A 24,644-nucleotide genomic window follows, 5' to 3' on the forward strand; every position below is an offset into this window, starting at 1 on the left:
ACACAGATTTGCAGCAATTGAGAAAGATCTAGAGAAACAGAAGCTCACATGGAAGGAGGTTTCGACTGATCGTAAGCTGAATGTGAGCCAGAGGAAAGATGTGACTGCTGGAGAGAAGAAATATCTTATTGCAACCTTAGACTACAACACTAAATTGCATTAAGTACAGTAACCTCCCTCTGTACTCTCCCCACAAGCCCGTTCTGAAGACTGGTGGGTTGTGGGAAGCACACTTGCAGAGGAGCTGAAACTGGCATCCGGCCAGAGGAGAGTAATAGGTCGGGGGAAAAGGGAGAGGGGCTGTAACCTGTGGCAAATGGGGAACGGTTCATGGCATGGGTTGCAGGGCCAAACAAGCTCTCTTCAAAATAAGATGTGTAACTGTTCTGGAACGCATGTGCCCCTGTCTGTCTCCCAGGAATGTTGTGGGAAGGACGCTGCGTGGGAGGTCAGACCCATCCACAACATCCCTCCCCGCTCAGGGATTTTACGGTTTGTGGTGGGAACAAAATCACATCTATTTTACATGGTCGTGGATTAGGTCACTTCATTTCCTTCTTGGAGAAGACTATTCTAGAACAGAGAGCGTTTGACAACCAACTGAGATCCAAAGGAAAATAAGACGTACTGATGCATAGATGACCTTAATGACTAGAAGATGCCATGTGGACTCAACTCCTCGCCCCAATCCCAACCCACCACACTACCAACCGTCTGGTGGGCCCAAGAAGCTAGAAATTAAGGGCAGTGATTCTGACAATAAAATCTAAGCTGCTGGGCATCTGTGGCCAGCTATGGCTAGATCGTCTAGTACGTTCCCATATTTCAGAACAGGGGTGAACCCCCTGCATCAGGATCACCTGAGTTGCTCATTTTAAAATGCATGTACCTGGGGCATCTCCCAGACCTACAGAATCAGAATTCCTGGAGTCAGAACCAAAAAGTTCATTTCCAGCAAGTTCTGTGAACAATTCTTTTGCACATTATCTGAGAGCCGTGGCTCCAAAGCAGTGTTTCTAGTGCTTTCGTGTGCATTAGAATCATGTGTGCTAGAAAGAAAGGCAAAAGCTAGGGCTCCAGAGATTCTGATTCAGAGGTCCTAGGGGGGGGCCCCAGAATCTGCATTTCAAACAATCACGCAGGTGAGGCTGTTGCCGTTGGTCTAGTCATCGGACTGTAGTTGGAGCTCGCTGCCTTAGGGAATTCCTGATTCCGTTCTCTAAACACTCAGATACAGAGGTAGGCAGCTTCTGAAAAGGCCCCCAGTGATTCCCTGCTTCCTGGTGTTTACACCCTTGGTAAATACCTTTCCCTCCTCCTGTGGGCTGGACCTAGCAACTCCCTTATAATGAACAGAATAGGCAAAACTAATGGGATGTCACTTCTGAGATGAGGTTCTGCCAAGACTCTGTTCTCTCACTCGGCTCTGTCTCACTCACTTGCTCTCTGACCAAGCTGGCGGCCATGTTGTGAGCTGCCCTGTGGAGAGGCCCACATGGTGGGGATCAGGGGGCAGGGAACTGACTCCTGCCAACAGCCGTGGGTGTGAGTTTAGAAGCAGAGATTTCCGCTAGCTAAGCTTGAGAAGACTGCAGCTGACAAGCCTTGACTGTAGCCTTGTGAGCCGCCCTGAGCCAGAAGACCAGCAAAGCCACACTTGGGTTCCGGCCTTCCAACAGAAACTGTGAGATAAAGGGTGTTTCAAACCACCACACATGTTATGCAGTGACAGAAAACTAATAGAGATGATTTTTTGAGGAGCAGCCCTGAAATCCATATGGCACCTTGGTACTTAACCCAACTTTCAGGCCTCCCCCTCCTCACCTCTACCCGTTAGAAAGGACACAAATATGCATAAATGTAGATGAGCAATATTTAATAATATACACTATTTACATGTAATGTGCTAATTTTCTTAGTGTTCGCTGTTTCAGCCTTGGCCCTTGGGGAGCCTCCCAGACTTTCCAGAAGGTATGGGGGAACAGAGCCTCAGGCAGGATGGAGAGGTGAATCTGCATGAGACACCCCAGGATCTTTGCACCAACCTGGCCATTCTAAGGCCATCTTTTGAGCTGAGAGCATGGTGAGTTCCAGCCACCGGCCCCAGGAGCAGGAGGAGGAGCACCTCCTGTGGCTGAAGAAAGAGAAGCAAGAAACTACCAGTTTCTCTGGGGCAAGGGGAAGGGGCTTTCCCTGAGAGAAGTCAGTGAGGGGAACAAAGTCTGGCTTCCAGACTCTCCAGGGCAGTGCCTGATGTCCTCACTGTGGTCAGGAGAGAGGCTCCCCACGGGGCAAGCTTTCTCCATTTCTCTAGGAGAACTGTGTGTTGACAAAGTACGTTTCAGCGGATGTACCTGCAGACTAGAGTCCACTGGAAACACTCTAGACACAAAGCTAGGACTTCCAATCCCCGCTTTATCATCCACTCCTTTTGTGACCCTCCTGGAAGGAGCCCCTGTCCTTCTGAGCTGTGCTCATCCCCTGGAAGGACACTCCAGGTCAGGGTGGAGGACCCCGGGAAGGGAGGCAGCTCTGGCCATGGCCCCCCGGTCAGATCTGGGCCAGCGGTCCTCAGAGGGCCAGCCCCCCGCCGCTCAGCCACCGTGCCCTCTCTGAGGAGCGCCCGGAGGGGCTGCTGTGCCACAGAGGGCTCCGGCAGATGTGGTCCAGCCTGCTCCTGATGCTGTCCTGCAGCTCCTCGTCACCCAGCAGCACTGCTGCTGCCAGGGCCAGCTGGAAGTACTCGGTGGCATCGTGGGCATCCTAAACCCCATGGCAAGGGGGCAGAGAAGAGACAGTGGTCAGCAAACATTTCCGGGAGAGGATAAGAGGCAGTGCTGGGGACTCGAACTCAAGTTTTGGTCCGCCCCACACACTTTCCACCCCCCTGCCCCTGGTTCCTGGGAGAGCTCCCACCTCACTCTACTGTGGACTGGACAGGTGACAGTGCTCCCTGCAGTGGCCCTCTGCCATGGTCACAGGGTTGGTACCTTACCCAGGCACCTTACCTCAGGCAATCATGAAGCAGCATGGTCCTGGGCCGGGGACCTCAGGGATCCCTAAATAACCCAGGCCACCTAGCCCAGTCACTTCCTCGGACCTCTCAGTGTAACCCCACAGAGCTAATGGTCCCTCCCCCTTTTAGCCACAGGCTAATAGCTGGACCCAAAGGACCCCCAGGAAACAGATAAGTAGAAACATACAGAGCAAAGAGAAACAGGAAAAGGTGAGGAAATCCAGGATGATGTTTGAGTACCAGCATCCAGAACTCCCTAAAACTCCTGAATTTATACTCAAACTTGCCAGTCACTTGAGCCAATAAATTGCCTTTTTTGTTTAAGCTAATTTGAGTTGCGTTCTTCCGCCTGGCAATCCCTAGATTCCCTGGTTGGGCGAACCTGATTAGATGCACTTTGTCCCTGAACCATTTCTCTGGAGCTATGGGACAGAAGCAAGATGGCTGCGAGTCCTTCACTACCCCGTGGTCCCTCCCCACATGGTAGGAATGAGGAACAGATGCTTCTTTGGGTGAGATTCAAAAAGGGATGTCTGGTTCCCATTAACCCTCACAAGTCAATAATTAATTCAGGCCAGAAACAACGTCTGGCAAATAAGAAAAGGACAGCAGAGTTGCCCTGAGGTTCCCCTGGGGGCCAAACACAGGCGTGACTCAGAAGGATATTAAGAGATTAAGGGCCATACTGGTGCAGACAGGGACCTCTGGTAAGGGGAAGCCAAGGCCAGAGACAAAGTTTGAGGGCCAGAATGGTAACAGAAACTTCCAGACCACCAACACAGTTCTAGAAGTGGCTAGAAAAATAAGAAGCTCTAAATTCAACTCCTGTTGAACAAACAGGAGGGTCAGGGCTGAGGCCTGGTTAGGACAGAGGCACGCCTGCTTTTATAGACCGCACCTCGCGATCTCAAACGTGGTAGCGTGTACCCAGATTTCTCCTAGAGTTTCATTTAACTTTATAAGAAGTACACGATGACTGACTAGTTACCCTGTAATATTTTGAAGACGCACCGTTAAGTATTAATTTTTTATTTTAATGTTGGAGCTTATAGTTCCTTTGTTTCATGTGTTGTGTATTTCCAAAGGCCCCTCAGGAACTCCCAGGCACGCGGCAAGGTCCTCATGGTCCCTGCCAGATAAAGTGGCTCCAGAAGTCATAGCAGGGCAGGGAGAAAGAGGAGCTAGGATCTCTCTCCTCATCGGACGGGAGCATCTTTGAGATCTCCCATAGGGCTAAGTGAAAATAGCCATCATGTCTCCAGAGGAGTCATTCCCCACCCTATGAGCTGTGACTTCCCATCTTGGGCCACTCGACTGTACCCTGAAGGTGTCCAGGGAAGAACAGGGTGGGAATGCCTCTCTCTCAGGACCTCATCTTAAGCCTGGCTCTTACCTTCAGCTGGTAAAAGGTGAGTCGCCCCAGGCGATAATACACCTTCACATAGTACAGGGCCTCCTTGGGGCTCTGCAGCCAGGGGGAACAAAGGGACAGAGTCTTCAGGTAGCAGTCCTCAGCCATCTCGTACATGTGCAGGGAGTAGTAGACTGTAGCCAGACGGTGAAAGGCCACCAGCTCCTGCTTCTGATCTCCTAGGAATGGGAAGACCAAGGGAGAGATCTTGCAGCCGACACTTGCCGACATCCAATCACTCACCCAGGCGCTGCTATTTTTTGAAGGTCTTCTAGGGATCGGGGACTTTGCTTGGGATGCACAGAACAAAGCAGAAGAGATCCCTACCCTCATGGGAGGTTCATAGTCTCCTGGGACATAGAAGTTCCTCAAATAATCTCACACTTCCTCACACACAAAGGCGAAATTTCACCTGTGGTAAGGGATGCATAAGAAAACGCCAGGCTCTGGGAGTGACTGCTCAGAGCACGTGTGCTCTTCAAGACTTAAGGACAATGCCCTGAAAAAAACTTTCTCTTCATTACAGAAATCTCTGTAACTCAAGGTTCTGGGAAATAATTATCCCCAAGTCCCTGTAATGAGACAAGACTAGCTTGATGGGGTAGCTAAGGATTCTTTGTAATGAATGACTCTGTAGTACAAACGCCTTCACCACATGGAAGTTTCCCCCTTCAGAGAGCTTCCTGGGGCTACCCCCAGAAGCAATCACCCTCTGGCTCCTGCACCAGCCCAAGGTCTCAGATAACTACAGAGAACCCACCCCCTCTCCCTGCCACTTTTAACTTGTGTTTAGAACCCTGTTTCTAATGGGTCTACGATTTGTTACTTTGATTTTTGGCGGCTCTGTTGTTTTAATAACCAACTCCTTTAATACACAGTGGCCTTTCAGAGAGAACAAAGGCTTCCCATTGTGTTTCTGGAATATTCGCAAGGTGGCTGTTTGATGCAATTTGAAAAACATCACTTTTAAGCTTCAAAGAGACAAAAGCCAAAAATAAAAGAAAAAATCCAGGGGAGAGAAAATTTTCTGATATGGAAAAATCCAGTCACAGGGAAGTACAGAAAAGGGTGGATATATCCTCCTTTCAGCTTGTGTCCAGGGAGGGACAAAGAGTGTTCAGAGTGGGAGCTGCCTGGGGCTCCCACCGCCTTTCCAGAGATAGCAGACTGGCACTCAGATAAGATTTTCTGCAGTAAAGAAAAAAGTAGGAAAAACAGACAGAGAGCTCTGAAGTGCAATTAGACACAATAAAGTCCAGTGCCATCCACATCTCAAGCCCTTGAGAATGCCCAGAAGTCCCTTCTAGAATCCTCTCAGAAGACTCCATTTGCCCCTACATCGAATCAAACCTTCTCTAATCAAACCTGCTTTTCCTCAAGACCAACATTCAAGAGGACGGGGTTTTTTAATTTTTTTTTTTTTTAATTCTGCCTTTTTCCTATTCTAATGGCACACATTGTTTCCTACCAGCGTCTGTGGTCATTACAAGCTTTTTCAGCTACACAGTGAGTTAGGTTCACGGGAGTTTGATCTTCATTTACTTTTCAATTCCACGTGGAAAATGTGCTTTCGACTAACCGTCAGCCCATTAAAAATTTAGGGCAGAGGCCTCTAGTAACAGGGGCACTGCCTGTGCACAGGATAACATACCATTTACCCTGAACTGGGAATAAACCCAACAGAGGAACCATCCCCATTTGCAAATGACACACTTGCTTACAACAGAGATTGCAGTCGGACCCGGGATGCGAACCCACATGGTCTGACTCCAGAGCCTCTGTTGTTACTGCTTCGTCATTCCCCCGTTGGATAAGCCTTTAGCCCTCTCATTCAATATGGCCGACCATCAGGACCAACCTACCTATGACCGTGCTGAGTCTGGCTGCCAGGGTGGCAAACTCCAAAGCCTTCTCATAGCCTTCTAGGCTGATCTGCAGCTCTGTCAGCTTGTTGAAAACCCGGAGCTCTGTTCTCATGGCCTTCATCCTCCTCGCTAAAGGAATGGCCCCAGCCTGAGAACAGAAGCACATGGAAGCTTAGTCCAGCTAAGAATCCTCAGTATAGACCATACTCTACGAGGCTTATATTCTGCTGGTAAGGGTTGGGGGGATGGCTGTGTTTCCATGCATGGCTCTTCACAGCTCACTCTCCTGGTCCTTGCTCTTGGTTGCTCTGCCCAGATTTTAGAAGTAGGAGAATTGAAGGTCATGAGACCTCCTAAGACATTTCCTAAGATGACATTTCTTGAGGCCACGTGGGAATGTAGTCACCTCCCAACCAGGTGATCCATTAGCACCCACAGTGCCATCTGTGGGGTATGCCCATGGTGTCAGAGAGTGCCCAACAAATGGTCATTTCTATTATTTTTATTATGATAGAATTGTAGGCAGGTCACTTCATCTCTCTAGATTTAATTCTTTCATCTATAAAGTGCATATTAAAATGACTAGCTCAATAGTCAGGGACATGCTTCTTGTTCTCCCCACCCCTAGGTCAGTGCCTGGCATGTACTGGGTGCTTGATTAATGTTTGATGACTGAATAAAGATCTGAACAAGCAAATGAATGCATAAATAAAATTTTAGGGTCAAATAAGATCATGAGGTTTCCAACCTTCAGTCAGTGATGAACAATTACAATTTTGACATATCTGCTTAACATATGCACAATTATTTAATTACTATTATTTTTAAGTCGACTCTCTTTTACTACTTTACCTCATCCTTGTCAATAATATCTGTGAAGTCATGGGTTTGATGTGCTGGTGTTACATACTTTCAATTTTTAAAACATATGTGAATATGTTGATAAAAACATAATAAAACAAAAGTATTCCTCTGGGGAACCATCATCTCCCACCATGCCACCAGTGGTACACAGGAACATTCTGGTAAACACAGAACTATGCCAAAAATGGTGAAGTACAGCATACCCAAGAGGTGTAATTATTTTGGTGTGTTTTCCCAGAAAGGACAATTTATCAAATCTAGGAATGACAGAGTTTATCGATCCCTTCTTTGAGAGCCTATTGATTGGAAAAAGGAAGAGCGCATGGGCACTGGATGAGGAAGGAAAGGAAAGGAAAAGGGATCCCAGCATGAGAAGGGACAGGGACCCCAGGCCACATGACCCTGCCCACATTTGTTCCAGGGTCCAGGTGGGTGCATGGCGCAGCCCAGGACTTACTCGGTAATACTCCACGGCACAGTGTCTGTGGCGTGTCCCATTGAAGAACACATCACCTGCTTCTTCATAGAGTTTGAGAGCCAGAGAGGGCTCCTCAGACTTCAAGGCCTTCTGGATGGCTGCCTGGATGGGACAGAGACAGGTGTCAAAGGCAGAGAGGCCTTCCAAATATGCACAGGAGTGGCCAGAGTGACATCCTCACCACCTGGTTTAATGCTCTGCTCACATCCTCCAAATGCTGAATTGTCCTCCACGCTCACAGGACCAGTAGGAAGTCTTTGCAACCTCCTAGTCCAGCATTTCCCCATCATGGTATGATGGTATTAGGAGACCTAGAGACAGTTTTGAGCAGTACATAGACAAACATCTTATGTTTTAATAGTTCAGTATTTACTTTGATGTGTTTTAGAGGAAAAGCTGAATAATACATCCACACCTGTAACTTCAGATAGTGTTACTTAGTGTAAAAAACTAAGTTGACTTGAAGTTGAGTCAAAGAAAATAGTAACAATACAGAAAATACATGAACGTGGCCAAGCCATGAACTTCGCCTACAAATGACTGCAGTTTGTAAAACAGTGATCTCATCCGACACCTGCACTTCACAGATGGAGAAACTGAGGCTCAGAAAGGCAAAGGAAACTGTGTTTACATAATAGTTAGTGGTAAAGACATCCTGGTGCCCTCCAGCCCCATACCCTTCTCTTGGCACCCAGGAGCTCTTGCTCTCTCAGGCACTTCCATATTGCATCTAAACAGAATTTGGAGATGAAGTTCAAGTGGGGGATGGACCCCAGAACATCTGTAGCACCGCTACGGGACCTCAGAGAACCTGAGGTCAAGAATGGCCCTACAGAACAGCAGGCAGCAATCTGGGGTTGTGAGGGCCTGGGACCGGGCCTGGGCAGGGAGTCAATGGGGCAAGACCCCCCTGTAAATGTTACTGCATGGCTACACAGTGGAACAGGCGAGGAGATGGGATCCTGCCATCTGGAGGTGCTGCCGCTGAGCAACGCACGACCCCATGGCTCCCTCTGGGCCTCTCCTCCTGGAGAGGGAAAGGTGAGACCTAATTATCTGCTCTCTGAAATCCCTTGCAGCTCTAACATCCCATGGCAGAAGAATGTAGAGACTGAGAGCAAAGGCATTATGTCACAATGTCAGTGTGTCAGTTCTCACGACTTACCAGCCGTATCACCTTGAGTACGTTACTCGGGCTCACTGAGCCACATCCATAAAATGGGAGGTTGAGTAGAAACTCCTGCTGCATTTGGAATGAGGGTTCAACTACAGCAGGTATGTGACATGCTTGCAAAGGCCCTGTGCACAGTGAGCTCGCACTCAATGTCACACAGCCATAGTTACTACTCTGTGGACGTGGGTTTGTGTGAGCTTAGTAATAAGGGCAATAATAAGGGAGTAAATAAGAAATGGGAAGGAAGAAAACTGGCGGATTTTCAATGGAACAAATAATATATAACATCATAATGTCAGCATTATGCAGATAACAGAAACGGTTATTAAAAAGAAAAAATCCAAGGGATTTTTAACAATATATTTTTAATAATAATGTTAAAATACCATTTATTAGCAAGACAGGAAACAACGTGTGTTGGAGAGAATGTGGAGAAAGGGGAACCCTCTTACACTGTTGGTGGGAATGCAAGTTGGTGCAGCCACTTTGGAGAACAGTGTGGAGATTCCTTAAGAAACTAAAAATAGAGCTTCCCTATGACCCTGCAATTGCACTGCTGGGTATCTACCCCAAAGATACAGATATAGTGAAAAGAAGGGCCATCTGTACCCCAATATTTACAGCAGCAATGGCCACAGTTGCCAAACTGTGAAAAGAACCAAGGTGCCCTTCAACGGACAAATGGATAAGGAAGGTGTGGTCCATATACACTATGGAGTATTATGCCTCCATCAGAAAGGATGAATACCCAACTTTTGTAACAACATGGATGGGACTGGAAGAGATTATGCTGAGTGAAATAAGTCAAGCAGAGAGAGTCAATTATCATATGCTTTCACTTATTTGTGGAGCATAACAAATATCATGGAGGACAAGGGGAGACGGAGAGGAGAAAGGAGTTGGGGAAAATTGGAAGGGGAGATGAACCATGAGAGACTATGGACTCTGAAAAACAATCTGAGGGTTTTGAAGGGGTGGGGGGTGGGAGATTGGGGGAGCCAAGTGGTGGGTATTATGGAGGGCACGTATTGCATGGAGCACTGGGTGTGGTACATAAACAATGAATTCTGTTATGCTGAAAAGAAATTTAAAAAAAAAAGAAAAAATCAAGTAATTGTGAAACATTCACAATGCATACATCTAATAAAGGGGTTTCATGAATGACATATAAAGAACTTTTAAAAATCAATAATAAAAACGCATCAATAAAAGAATGGGAAAAAATCTTGAGCAGATAAAAGAAAGTATAAAAATGGTCAATAGGACACAAAAAGGCACATAACATGATTTGTCATTGGGGAATTATTAAATAAAGCACAATGAGAAAATGAAAAAAAAAAAAGAATTTACTAAGTCCCAAGCATTTAGTAAATGCTTGCTTCGCATAGGCATTTATGCAAGTGACGCACCTAAACCTTACCTTAAGAGACTGGGTTTGCTTTGCCCATGAAGACACTGAGGTCCCATGACAGCTGATGTAGCAAACCCAAGGTCACACAGTCCAGAATCAATGGCCCTGTTATTGGATTCCAGGCCTGTCCCTCCCCAAAGCCCAGAATTTTAATCACTACACTCTACTGTATCTCAGCTATTAAAGGAACACAAGAAAAAAAGACTGGAAGAGGACGATAATGTTAATGCCTTGCACACATCAACCTTGCCTCATATTGCAGCAAAACCCCAAAGTCAAGTTGTGTATTGAGCTCAGCAAAAATAGATCTACTTGACATGACAGATGACTGAGTCTCCTACCACATTCTTAGAGAGTTCATACAGGTCTCTGGGACTCAGGGACTGCCAGTCACCAGACCACCCTGGTCTCTATCTTCTGCCCATGGAACATCCCAGGGTCGACCCTCCAAGGCCTTAGCATGGATATCACCACTCTCTAGCTATATCTGGTCACTTTGGAGGGTAGATCTATCTACCCTGGCCCAGGTGGGCAGGTAAGCTCTGCAGAAGTCCTACCTGCAGGTACAACTCCACCAGCTCGTCCTCCTGCATGAGGTAGTGGAGTCGCCCAGCTCCAAGCCAGGCCTCAGCAGCTTTGTCTTTCTCCCCAAGGTCAATGAAGATACGCAGGCTCTCCTTGATGCAGGTGAGAGACTTCCTGAGAGACCTGGGGTGACAGACACAGACCCATTAGCTGTGAGTCAAGGAACCTCTCCTAGGGGCCTTGGAGTCATTCAGCACCATAGGAAACTGAAGCTCTGGGAGGGAGCGACATTGACCCTGGTCATCCAGAAAGGTTGGACCCTGATTTGAATCCTGGCTCTGCCTCAAACATCTATGCAACCTTGAGAACATATTTAAAAACAAAACAAAACAAAACAAAAAAACAGAAAAACATCTCTGTGCCTTAGTTTCCCCATATGTAGGATGAGGGTATCATTGTACCTGACTCAGAGGATTGGTGGAAGAATTAAATGGGATGGAGAAACTGGAGTGCCAAGAACAGTGCCTCCCACAGAGTAAGTAACAGTAATGAATGCTCATGTTAGTTGTCACTTTCATTAGTAAGGCCCATGGTCCATCCATCTTTCAACCGCACTATGGGAAAAACGATGATTTTCCCATAAGCACCTATAACATATAGGGGATACCAAATGCATATTTACTGAACAAACGCATGAACAAATGACTATGGTGGTAACTTTAAATGCTCAAAAAAATGCTGATGTTTTGTTAAAGAAGAAAAAATCAAAGAAGGGCAAGAGTTTCAAAAGGTTGATGCTTAATGGAGGACTCTAATCATCTGGAAAATTGTCTTAGAAAACTCTTCTCCCATGACAGGCATTAATGACAATATGAGGCACAGGTAATGTAGTGTGGCACATATTCGGAATTCTAGAACAAGAAGGAACATTGAACATCATCTCATAGTTCTCTGTTCCAGCAGCAATTAGAATCACCCAGATCTTTGAACATACCAACACAGGCAAAGTGACCCCAGTGTATTGACACGCCATGGTAGCTAGGAGACTTTGGGAGCATTTTGTCAAAGCTCAGTAACAACTTAACTGCAAGATCCAACCCAACCCCTTATGTTATAGGGAAACAGGCCCAAGGGTAGGAAGTAATTTGCACAAGGTTGCACAACACTTCAGGGGAAGATTCAGGGGTAGAATTCCCTTCTCTTCAGTCCCAGCCCAGACCTCATCCCACAGTGCCTACCCTTCTCTGAGACTCATGGCACTCCAGCAGCAGCATTATCTGGGAGTTTATTAAAAACACAGACCCCTGGGGTGCCTGGGTGGCTCAGTGGGTTAAAGCCTCTGACTTCAGCTCAGGTTATGATCCCAGGGTCCTGGGATCGAGCCCCGCATATGGCTCTCTGCTTGGCAGGAAGCTTGCTTCCCTCTCTCTCTCTCTTCCTACTTATGATCTCTGTCTGTCAAATAAATAAATAAAATCTTAAAAAAACAAACAAACAAAAAAACACACAGACCCCTAGAGCTATCTCAGACTCACTAAGTCCTAATAATTATAGATGCAAGCCCTGAATCTGATTTGTAATGCACTGAGGTTGTCTGTTATCGTTAAAGTCTGAGAACCACTACTCCAAACCATACAGATCCTTCTAGAAACACTGGTCCTCATCAACTGACTGTATAAACACTCGGAGTTAGGAGGTCCTCACCGAACCTCATGATGGACAGCTCAACCCCAGCCCCTTCATGCACACTGATGGAAACAAGCATCACCTTCAACTGATGCAGTCCTGATTTATCTTGATGAAGAGGCAGCTATTGGCCTTCTAGAGAAAGTGCCAGCTGTTTGGCCCTTGGGAGTCTTGAGAAGAAAGAAATCAGGTTTTCCCCACTGCCCAGCTCCCAGTATGACATCCAGGATGGACACAGGCTACCCTCTCTCAAGTGTTAGAATGTCAGACTTGCTGCTGAGACCACGCCAGGAGCTGAAAGCTGCAGGCAATGCTGGGCTATTCGCCGGCCTCCCTGGTTGAGCTAGGACAAACATGGGCCTCTTTTTATCAGTGAAGCCCTGTTCTTCTCTTGCCTGCTTTGTACCGCCCCCTCCCAGACCTCAAGCACAGTTTCCAAGCACTGCTCTTCCCACTCCCACTGGAACAGTTGATGAAGACAGAACACATAGATCTCATCCTCCTATTTCCTGCTCTGCTTTCCTTTATTACCATTTGCTGTCCTGGGAGACCCTTAGGCTATGGTTGTTTTCTCCAGACCCCCAGAGAGCAAGATTTGGGTTATAGCAAAGAAGCCAATTACAGAGGAAGAGAGGAACTTTGCTTCTTAGACCTTTTCTCTCCGAGCTCACTATGACTGCGGATGAGAGATCAGTATTTCCAAGAAACCCCCAATAAAGGCAGGCAGGACTTACAGAAGCCTAGCTACTCACACAGCACCATCAAGACTCCTTGTGCATGCAAGGTGCCTCCCACCAGCATGTACACCTGACCCATGATGTCCAATAAAAACACACATTAAGTTCTGGACATGGGAGGTGGTTTCCAGTCTCCTTGGTCTTGTTATGCCAGCCATCGCCAGCCTTTGTCACCCCATTCATTTGCATATGCCAGTAGCCCGTGGCATGTCACCCACCAGCTTGGCCTGGAATGGCTCAACGTCCCAGTTCCTTCAGCCCTGCCTGCCGCAGGCTCTAGGTGTGGTTTAGTTCCCAAATCAGAAGAAGTAAGGAGCCTGCTGGGGCGGGGGTGGGGAGGGGGTGACAGCCTTCATCCCAAATGTGCACTCCTGGGCCACCTATGCCTAGGCCCTGTCAGGGTGTCTCTCCTCTTCTCCAATCCTGAGTCCTCTGTTTCCCATTTCTCCTTTCCCTAAGTTTTGGTCTAGTATTACAGCTAGGTCCTATTCCTTCCTTCCCACCTGGCCCTCAGCCATGAACTTGTGGCCAAGTGACTCTGATGTACCTGCATTCCCAGACTTCCTCTTTCCCTCCCCTACCGGGGCTTTCCAGATCCCTGCCCCACCCGAATGAGCGCCTGTCTGACCTCTGGGCCCAGCCCTCACTCACTGGTCCTGCCCCATTGCCATAATAAGAACAGCTCCTCGCCAAGGGCTGACCCTGTGCCAGGGGTTGACATACGAATTTTCAGTATACATTCTGAAAACCTGTACACATCCTCCCATGTAAACCTCAGAAACACTAAACCATGAGGGACTTTAGCCCATTATACAAATAAGGAAACCCAGTGGGGACTTTTTATCTTGTCCAAGTTTGCACTGTTCATTTCTAAAGCTTCACGCTGAGCCCTCTGTGGTTTTGTCTCGTAATACGTGACAGTAATTGTTCCCTGATACTTACTGAGCATTCAGCATGCATTATTGCATGTAATCATCACAGCAACACAAGGCGAGCAGTAACATTATTACATCCATTCTTCTCGTGGGAAAAATAAGGCTCAGAAAGGGTAAGTGACAAGGAGTGGGTAATAAATGTTGTTTAAACCAGAGTGTGACCCTGAGACTCTCACTCCAAAACCCCACACACTCCTTCAAGCAGGGCTCCATCGTGGGCTCCGAAACCAGCCTATGGTAAGGTTTCTGCTTCTTCTTCTTTTTTTTTTTTTTTTTTAACTTTTAAAAAAATTTATTTGACACACAGAGAGAGAGATCACAAGTAAGCAGAGAGACAGGCAGAGGGAGAGGGGGAAGCAGGCTCCCTACTGAGCAGAGAGCCCGATTCGGGACTCAATCCCAGGACCCCGAGATCATGATATGAGCCACCCAGGCACCCCAGGTTTCTTCTTCTTTTACCAGTCCAACAACCTGGAAGTTTTGAAGAACATAAGCTACTTCAAACCCTGAACAAAGTTTCCTCACCTACAGAAGTGGTGGTGAAGTGCGTCCTAGCCTCGTGAGCAAAGGAGGACACATCAGTGAAAGCAGTTCTTTCCTTGCCTGGGATTACAGAAATGTCCGTGATTGGTTGCATTCGTTACACTGAAAACCAAATGGTGAGACATTTCCCTTTTTTGTTCCAAGGGAATAAGGAGCGTAAGAATGAGAATAAAAGCCAGGATTAATGACTTCTGGGCTACGGTTATATTCATGTGCAAAGAACTATTACTTTGTGAGGTGTTACTGCATACCAGGCATGTCTTCTTTCTAAAGATAACATGCACGTCCTCCATGGCACCTACCGCCATTTATAGGATACCTTTGGTGAATATGGACATAAATATTGTCAATTTCTTGAACTAGTCTGTAAGCGTTGTGAGCTTAGGGACCATATCTCTCTGTCAGGTGTCCGGGCTATAGTAAATGCTCAGTAAATTCTTATTGCATTTATTCAATAGCGCTTCAGAATTCCCATGGATCCCACCTGGTTCAGCTCTAGAACAAGGTACAGTCTGCATTATGTCACCTGAACACAAAAAGCAAGATCCCCAAGGTCTGTGTTTTGAGAGATCAAAAACACCAGCTCCTACAGTTGTCACCCTGGAGGCAGAGAGAGCCAGACTCTAAAGGTACTGGACAAAGGGACAGCAAAGTGTTCCAAGGCAAAACCCCAAAGGCTGGGCCACATCATCTTCTTTCATTCTGTTCCTACAGTTCCCTGTGCCCCACACCGTTATCCTGAGAGTACACATTGCTTGGCAAACGCCACGTGCTCATTGAACGCATCAGTCACCATTACGACCGCCATTTTCACGATGGTTGCTCGCTATCCCAGCCCGGAGGCCCACTGCTCCCCACCCCAGCCCACCCCCATAGTCCCTCCTCAGGCATGGGCTGGAGGCCTCTCTCTCCTCCACTACTCACATCCACTTGAACACCCTCCTTCCTCAAACCTACAGAATGCCTTCCAAATGTGTCCCCACCTTTCCACAGCTATTGCTGGTCCCTCCACCCAAAATGCTTCTTCTCTTACCCTCCTCCACTTTCCAAAATATTACTCGTCCCTCATGGCCCTCCTCAAACGTCACCGCCTTCAGGAAGCCTTCTGTGACCGATCCCCAACCCTCAGCTGAAAGTGTCCTCTTCTTTCCCTCCACATCGGCCCCCGCAGATGCCTGCCACCTCGCCCAGGAGTGTTTGCTGCTTTTGAGATTCATGAGGATGGAAACCTCACTGGGAGAATTTAGTTGAAGAAATCTGTCTGTATATCAAGACCCACTTTATGCATATCCCCTAGAAATCAGGGCCAGAAAAACATTTGCTCCAACAAATACATTTGTTTCTGTTGGGGTTTTGTTTGTTTGTTTGTTTGTTTTTGTTTTTTTTAATCAGATGGCGAGAACCTCTTGTGGCTTTCCCCTTTCTGCCTCAGCTACCAGGAAACTTACAGTGAAATTACAGTAACCCCTCCAGGTGTGTGCAAATACTGTTTACCTGTGTCTGCCGGGCACCCTGTAGGAGGAGATGATTTATACATGCTAAGTAAGTGTAGACTCATAGCACGTTCTCCCTGATGGACCGAGCTTCTCGTAAAGGAATAAGGACCTTTTGTTTGCAGGGTTTCCTCTGACACCCGAGGCACTTCTCCATCTACTTCTTTGGGTCACTCACATGGGGGTAAAGCAGGAGCAGGGGAGATTTACGTCCTCCCAACTACACAAGCTAAACCTCAGAGATTAGACTTCTAGAAGATTAGGGTTAAAGATCCCCATTTGAATCAACTTCCAGAACAATGGAATGAAGATAGCCAAAAACCCATTCCCCATAAAAGGACATTCAAAAGGTGTCCTAGAATGAAAGCAGTGTCACACTGGGGCCACACATCCTGTCCCCTCCCATGCTGTAAGGATCTGCAACTCCCTTCCCGGAGCAGAAGGCAGAGACACTTGGAGATCTGGAGGACACCTGATTCTTGCAAGAGAGGGAAAGGGTGAGGGAGACAGAGTGAGGGGAACAGAGAGAGAGAGAGAGAATTTGTTATCTGATTATTAGCGGTCTGGTTGTCCGGGGGCCCAAGGTTGCCACATTGCCTAGAAAAGCAACACTTGTCATTCAATTAGCTTCTTCTCAACCACCTCTCTGGTAGCAATGATCCCGGCTCTGTTTTAGATGTCCTTCATAATTATGAATACAATGCCACGATACTAATCTGTTGCCAAATGAAGTCGGACATCTTATAAACCATGCAGAGTGTAATGGAATCAATTAAAGACCTGTTGGGAAGCAGAACTGAACGAGGGGTAAGCAGATCCCAGCCAGCAGGAGATGAGAGAAGAGAAAGGCAGCAGGACATGGCGGGATACTTCACATGGGAATAATTTAAAGATCAAGAGGTTGAAAGAAGCTGCCCAGTGGAACAGATACGTTTTGGTATATTTTGCACAAAGGAGCCTTTTGAAGAGAGGGCTGAAAAGTCCATCACAAAGGATCGTTCACGGAGCTGTTAGGCAATTCTGCCCAACCCAAGCTAAAAGTCAGTGCTCCTTTGGGAGTTGAATCTGTGACTTAACCACAGGGCTGCCATTCTCACCTAAGTCTCTTCACGAAACGGTAGAAATAAACTCAGTTCTGTCATTTCTGGCTTCACTTTAGAGGGAGGGTTCCAAATCAAACTTCGTTACAATGAAGTTGTCCCCACCTGCCCATGCATCGATTTACTTTGGGCTGTTCCTCTAATACCCACCTGTCCTCAGGTAACCAAGGCCTCCTGAGGGTGCCAGCCTAGGTGTAACTGGCACCTCTCCGAGTTAGGGACCCTCAGCCAGAGTCACATGATACTGGTTACGGACACACCCAAGCAGCTGTAACCCAGCCAATGTCACCAAGCCACCTCTACGGATCGGGCCCTGTCCCAAGTGTTCCATGGGAGTTGACTCATTTATTCCCCATGTGACTACTAGAGTGTAGACGCCACCATTATTGTCTTTGATGAGGAAGCTGAGGTAGGGTGAAACAAAGTAGCTTGCTCAGAGGCACACAGCTAATCAGTGAGAGAGGACACCGTGCAGTGGCCGCAGGGCCCACGCTCTTTTCCCTGATGCCATAAACACACCATGAGCCTGAGAACTTTACTTCCAGAGGAAGAGAATGCTATTTCTCTTGAAGGAAGATGAGCTGTGTCTAGGCCCATCCCCAAGCCCCGACTCACCTGGCTGTGTTCAAGTTCCGATAGAGCTGCCCGAGGGACTCCAGCAGCCTTCCCTCCATCTCTCGGTCCCTGAGTTGCTGAGCCAGGGTCAGCCAGTGCTCGTGGTAGGTGATGCAGGCCTTGGGGTTTGGGCATACAGAGCTGTAGAAATGGCAGAGGGATTTGGTGACCTGAAGCTGACCTGAACATAAAGCGGGGACATGAATGAGATCGCTTGAGATAGGATGAGGGCAAAGCGTGCTCTCACACTTTTCTCTAAAGCTCCCAGTAGCACAGGACATACTCACTCTTTAGGTGTCGATGCCTTAAGCCAAACAGCAATGCCATTTCATAACAAAGGCGGCCACTGGCCAGCTGGCGTCCATGCACCAGAACTTGGGCCAACCAGAGAAGGACCTGTACTAATTCCATGTCTGTCTCCATGCTGGTCTGGAGTTCAGAATAGAGTCGGATGGCCTGCAGGAAATAGTCCTTGGCTGGCTGCTCAGCCCAGGACTTAAGGGTCAGGTGGCCAAGATTGGCCAAAGTCACCGCCTCGTTACGCACATTCCCCATTTCCTGAGCTCTGTTCAAGGCCCGGAGATAGCTCTTGGCTGCCCTGTTCACCCGGCCTTCACCTTGAAGGGCAAGTCCCAGGAGGTTATGGACCACCCCCTTTTGGGTGATACTGTCTGTCTCCTTCTGGGAGTATAGGAGTGGCTCAAGGATGTCCAAAGCCTTTTTTGCCTGGCTGGCTAAGAGATATGCCCATGCCAGGCAGAGGGAAGACTCGAAGGCTTCCTGCTCACTCAGCAGCTGCCCTAGCACCAAGGCCTGCCTCAGGTAGTGGATGGCCCCATCGGGAGACCTATGTTGGAGGTACACTTTGGACAGGATGAGACACAGGGCCCTCTGGGTGCTCCAACTGGCTTGCCCCTCACAGGCAGCCAGTGCCTGCCTGAGTGCTGGGCAGGCCAGGGCAGAAATTTCACCCCAGCTTGAAGAGGGAACTCCAAGGAGCTTGGTGGTGTTCTGGAGAACCAGGTAGACCTGCCAAATTGGAAGGGACATCCCTTGGCCGCTCTGGGTGCCACGTTCCTGGACAGAGGCCACTGTGAGGTGCGGGAGATACTTCTTATCGTACAGAAAACTCAAGACGGTTGCTGTAGCCTCCAAGTCAGGAGGGTGTCCAGAAAGGAGCTGCAGGCGCTCAGCGAAGGGCAGGACCTCCTCATGGCGGCCCAGGCTCAGGAGCAATCGGATGGCCAGGAAGCAGGCCCTGGCCTCCAAGGGACAGCTGCCTGTCACAATACCCTGGCGTAGTACGTAGGCCACCACATCGAGCTCATTTTTGGTACTAGACTCCCGGTCAGGCAGACAGGCCAACAGGGCCCCTGCTTTTTCCAGCAGAGCCGAGCCTCTATGCCTCAGCCTCTGCCTCAGATAGATGGCAGCCAGATTGGTGTACAGAGCAGCCACCAGGGATAGATCTTCAAACGTCCCATCGAGGATGTACATAGCCTCCTCAAAGTACACCCGGGCCTGAGAGAGCTTGACCTTCCTGACACTCAGCCGGCCGAGGAGGAAGCAGAGCCGGGCGTGGGCCCAGGTCCTGCGGCCCCGCTTGGCCCACTTCCTTGAGGCCTCCAGGTAGGCCACAAGTTCGTCCTCCTCAGAGAAGCTGTAGAAGGAAGACGTGAGGAAAGAGAAGGAGAAATCATAGAGGCTCTTGAAGTGGTCAGCATAACCCTCGTGATCCAGAAAAGCCAACATGGGGGCGAAGTTCTCTGCCTCCTCCTCTTCATGACCAGTGTTTAGGTCTACGAGCAGTTCCGGGTCATCGAGGTCATCCGGCTCAGGCAAGTGATAGCTGTCCGAGGCAGCTGAGAGGAGCTCCTCCTCCAGGCTGGAGTCCTCAGAGCTGCTGGACTGTCTGGAGCCCATGGCCTGATGCTCCTCCCAGGCTCTGCCAGGCCTGGCCTCCTTGAAGCCTTCCGGTTGAGACGCTGTAAGGGACAGGCAGAGTTGAGCAACATGAGCACGTGCAACTGTGGCGGCCAGCTCCTGGCAAGAGGACAGGATGCTGTTCTGAAGGACGGGAGGTCAGGTTCAGCATGATCTCTACTCACCACTTAGATCATTTGGAAGATTCTGGATGGATTCAAACCCACCTGGATAGAGATGCAAGACAGAGCTGGTGTTAGGTCAGAATGGGCCACCATGCCCATGCCTGCCGATGCACCCCAGACCCGTGGTTCCTGGGGACACTTTGTGTTTAAATTTCTCTGAGAAACTGAGCAGAATTCTCTCCATCATCAATTTAACAGCTCTAGGGACCTGCGGAGCTTCTTGGTTAAGCCGCTCATTTTACAGTTGGGAACTGAGGGAGAACTAAGACTCAGAGCCAGAAAAGAAAAACAGAGGCTAGAAACACGAACTCTTTTCCAGGAGGTGGGGGTATGAGGAGGATGACGGACTCCGAAGGCCCAAATCTCCCAGCTAGCGGACAGCAGAGCCATGAAAAAAACCTGTGGCATCACCTCCCATCGCCATGTGTACCTGCCTCCTTCCTCCCGCCCCCATGCACGCCTCATCCATCCTCTCAGCTGCCAGGGACTGCAATACGACATGATACGACACAATACGACACAGGACTAGGTGAGCAAAAGTGACTAATGAACAAAAGAGAGTGAAGGGGCATCTAAGGGTCCCAGTTCCATCCCCTGAAGTGACTTCGTGGGATGAGGTGGAAGAAGGGACAGTCTGGAGCAGAGTTTCAGACATTCTGCGTCTGAGGGACTCACAGGAGCTCTAGGCCGAGAAGGAAGTCGATCTGTAGCCAGAGGGAAAAGGCTGAGACTTGCAAACACAGATTTAGGAACCCCAGCGTGTCCTGAGGAATGGGTCCCAGTCGTAGGAGAAGCATTTGGGCAAGAAGGCAAAGCAGCTGGGGGAGGGGAGTTTGTGAAGGAGTCGGAGAATCGCCAGCATTTCCCAGCAGCTGCGAGGCAGCAAAGGCACACTCTGAGAGGAAAGAAAAGACACAGAGATCAAGGTGGCTCTGCGACAGCCACCCAACGTTACAGAAGCAGAAGGCTAGATGAGAATCAAGAAGACATCTTGGGTTTGGCAGCAAAGAACAGAACCCTCTTGAGTGTAACTGTGGAGGTGAAGCCTAACCGTGGAGGGGAAGGCCAGATTCACGCCCCCAATTCTTCCCTCCCCCGCCCCCGCGCCGGCTCCCAGGACAGGGGCTGCTGGAAATGAGATTCTACCTCTCCCTAACCAAGAAGCAACAGCCGCCTATGCCCTCACTCTGGGCTCTCTGGTGGGCTTTGCGGACACCAGGTCAAGCCTCGGCACCAGGTCAAGCCTCAGCCTACTGCTCTAAGAGTCGTTGTAGCTACTTGAGATCTGTAACCTGCAAAGGTAGAAGGGCTCGCCGCCAAACATGGCAGAACTAGGGAGCTGGCTTTGTGCCCTGGCCCTCGTTGACATTGAGAACACGTGCCAATCTCACTCCAAGCCAGGGCCACCAAGGACGCAATGGGCATGAGTTACAAAAGATGCTCCCTCTGGGAGGAAGAATTATAAAGGGCACGCCTTCCCCGGGGCAGAGCGAAGCTGGAGTTTACCAATAGGACGCCCCTCTGCTGGTTGCCATGGTGCCGGGAGACCCCTGCGTCGTCATCGTAAGTCTCGGCCCTGCATCCATCAGAGCGGCGCTCCGGGTCTTTACATAGGAAGCAATGGGCTGCCTGGAACCTGCCCCTACCATTGGATCAGCAGTTGGTGGACCCCTTAGATCCAAGCCTGTGGCCTGCCCATGCCCGAGGCACACCCAAATTCCTCCTGGATTTTCAGACCCAGCTCTCCCTTCCAGGAGGTGCCCGTAGCTTCAGCTTCCTGTTTCAGCCTGTGGCTGGTGTGGTCTATTTGTGGCAAGAAAGTTCGCATCTAGGTGCTCCTCGCAAATGCCCCGTGTGCATGGTGACCCTGACGCCCACCTCTGCCCCAGGGAGCGGACCTGACGCTGCTTCTGCCGATTCTTTCTTCTGTGCCCATGGACTGTGCCCCATCTAATCTGCCCCCACGGCGTGGGGACACAGTACCGCCATTGCTGAAGAGATGGAGAAACACGAGTCCTTCCTCCAGCCACTGTCACAAGATGAATGCACTTCCTGACAGTGCATTCAGTGCAGTGGGCCCTCCCAAAGTAAGGGAAGGGAGTGGCATTCATTCGCTCAATCAATCATTCAGACCCTGATGAGAAGTGGTGGCACTGAGGTCCCAGCCCTCACAAAGTCAACACACCCTGACAGTCCAGCGTCAGTCTATGTTGGGCGCAGTGTGGTAGACTAGGGATTATCTTGACTAGAAAATGAGCAAGGCACTAATTCACCAGGGCCTCAGTTTCCCAATCTGTAAAATGGGAGGAGAAATCACCTCTTAGAAGCTGTAACATTCTATGGTCCTGCTTTTGTCATTGGGGACCGAGGCCTCCCTCAGCCCTAGAAGAGGTGACCTCAGCCTCAACTCAGGAGGTTTTCTTCTCCAAGGTTAAAACAGAAGGCTCAGTAGGGCTGGCCTCTCATGCTAGCACTGGACTGAGCTTTCAGAGGGGTCCAAGGAGCAAACACTCACTAAGCCGATAGACGGACGCTATATCAGTATGAGCAAGCTTGTGGAGGAAGCTGGCACACTCAGCTTTCCTGTCACTTCCCAGGACCCACAGAGAACATCTTTCCTCGTCACTGAAAAAGGCAGAGCTCTTGTTCCTGTGTTGAGACAAAAGACATGGATACAGATCAGTGCAAGGCTCCAGACACACCCATTCTCTCTCCAGCCCAGGACACAGTAAAGGACAGAGAAGCCATGGACCTGCTTGCCAAAGTGACAGCCAAACTCCTCATCTCTCTGTTGTATAATGTATTTATCTCTGCTGCCCGGGAAGAAGAGCTCTGAGCACCCCATCAAGAAGAAACAAGCTATTTGGCTGCTGAACAGATCAAAAAGGGGATGAAAACACCCCTCCTTGTTAAAACTCTATCTTTTGAGAAAAACAAAGTTCCTTCTCTTGATCCATACCCTTTCTTTGAGACCACCTGGTGCCCATTTCTAATAGAGAAATACGAATTCGCTACCCCAAGGTAAGGATTGAAAAGAGGCCATTAAAAGATGTTTCTTTGTCGGGTTATTTCAAGAAAACACTAGGACAGGTGACACAGTCTAGAGAAGCAATGGAGAGAGTTTGACTCTGGTCCGAAGAACCTTTCACAACTGTTGACCTCTGATTCCATGGCACAAAACAAAAGCATTATGTGACATTCAGAGGGGAGATGGGAAGTGGGTAGAAGGAAGGTCAAGGGGTAGGAGAAATGACTACGAATAATAGAGATCTTTATACTCACTGTATTGAATAAACTCGTTGTTAAAACTAATTTGCTTACTTGTCATTTGTCATTGAATCAAAAAATCCGAAAACTAGAAGTGCCTCAGAAAATGTTCAATCCAGAATGTCCACCTGAACAAGTTCTAAGATCTCGTTCAGGCCTAAATAAAGTTGGAGGGGTGGAGGATTAACCTCAGAAACCATTTTTTTAACAAAAATAACTTGGAAGCCCAAGAGGTAACAACAGCTAGTCCTTAGAAGGGTGAGGGGAGCCTATTACGAATCAGACACCCTTATCTCATTTAATCTACACAATTGCCTGATGAGGCTGGTACTATTCTTACTCCTTTTTACAGAGGACAAAACGGAGGCACAGAAAAATAAAGTTGGTAGCTAGGAAGTGGTTAAAAAAAAAAAAAAGCCCAAAACAACAAACAAACAAACTTCTCTAGTTCAAGCAGAATTAAGGGAGTGGCAGGGATGGGAGTGCCATGTTCTGCCACCTACGTTTGTCCTCAGATCTCCAGACTCTCCCAGTACCGTGAGAGCAGCCATCCCCAGAAGAACATCTGGTTGAAATCTACAGCTAAGCTCATCTGAGATCGAAAGAAATCATTAGAGGATTTCAAATCATCATTATATAATTATATAAAATCATTATATGATTTTGAATTTCTGTAGAACATTTAAAATTTGCAAAGCATTCCTGAATTTGCTATTTCATTTAGTAGCGTGCTAAGAATAACACAACAAGCAAGCAGTCAAGCTGAGACAGAAACTGTGATCTTCAGCCTCTGTGGCCCATTGCCTCACAGCTGATCTGCTCATGTCCTGAGTCCCAGGTATTTAGAAAGAGTCCAAGAAGCCTGACAAATTACATTAGGGTGTTCCGAATATAATGAGGTTAGAAGAATAAGACTTCTAGAAATATACAGGTTTTCCACAGGGGGCTATTCTCACCCACAAACACAGACAAATAGTAGATAAAATGTGACAAGGATAAATATTTTCATACGTTCTTTAACTTGAAAGAAAAGAAAAGGAAATGCCTGAAAGCCAGAAACAAAAGATGAAACGAAACCAAAGTCAAGTTTGTAAACACCAGCAGATGGCCCAGAGGCTCCCAGGAGTTCTCAGCTGGGACACTGGCCCTCAGAGCTGGGGCTCACCCTGTAATGCTACCCAGGGACAGGACATGGGACTTTGGGTCCAGGCAAAGCAGGGAAGCTGAACTGAGCTCCTTACATAGCTATGAGCTCGCTATTGCCTGACCGCGGCAAGAACTGCAGCTTCTATGAAGAGGAGATGGGAAAACTCACTGGCCAATGACACACTTACCGTTTGTCTGAGACCCCAGGAAAAAAATCAAACACCTGGACTTACACCATTAGAAAGTATGGGCTCTGGGGCGCCTGGGTGG

At 48.4% G+C, this 24,644-nt stretch overlaps 1 protein-coding gene across 2 annotated transcripts in view; it reads right to left on the bottom strand.

Annotated features, from left to right (window-relative positions):
- Positions 1 to 1,874: 1,874 nt before the first annotated feature.
- SH3TC2 (SH3 domain and tetratricopeptide repeats 2) overlaps positions 1,875 to 24,644 on the bottom strand; it is a 53,059-nt gene continuing 30,289 nt past the window's right edge. For both annotated transcript variants that reach the window (XM_059173989.1, XM_059173988.1), the window contains exons 9-17: positions 22,477 to 22,610; positions 19,962 to 20,003; positions 18,141 to 19,838; positions 17,854 to 18,034; positions 10,777 to 10,927; positions 7,614 to 7,736; positions 6,290 to 6,440; positions 4,410 to 4,606; positions 1,875 to 2,763 (exon numbers count right to left, since the gene is read on the bottom strand). In XM_059173989.1, the coding sequence (XP_059029972.1) occupies positions 2,572 to 2,763; positions 4,410 to 4,606; positions 6,290 to 6,440; positions 7,614 to 7,736; positions 10,777 to 10,927; positions 17,854 to 18,034; positions 18,141 to 19,838; positions 19,962 to 20,003; positions 22,477 to 22,610 (2,869 nt within the window). In that variant the 3' untranslated portion in view covers positions 1,875 to 2,571. The remainder of the gene's footprint in view (positions 2,764 to 4,409; positions 4,607 to 6,289; positions 6,441 to 7,613; positions 7,737 to 10,776; positions 10,928 to 17,853; positions 18,035 to 18,140; positions 19,839 to 19,961; positions 20,004 to 22,476; positions 22,611 to 24,644) is intronic.

Source organism: Mustela lutreola, chromosome 5, assembly GCF_030435805.1.
Source record: "Mustela lutreola isolate mMusLut2 chromosome 5, mMusLut2.pri, whole genome shotgun sequence".
NCBI lineage: Eukaryota > Metazoa > Chordata > Mammalia > Carnivora > Mustelidae > Mustela > Mustela lutreola.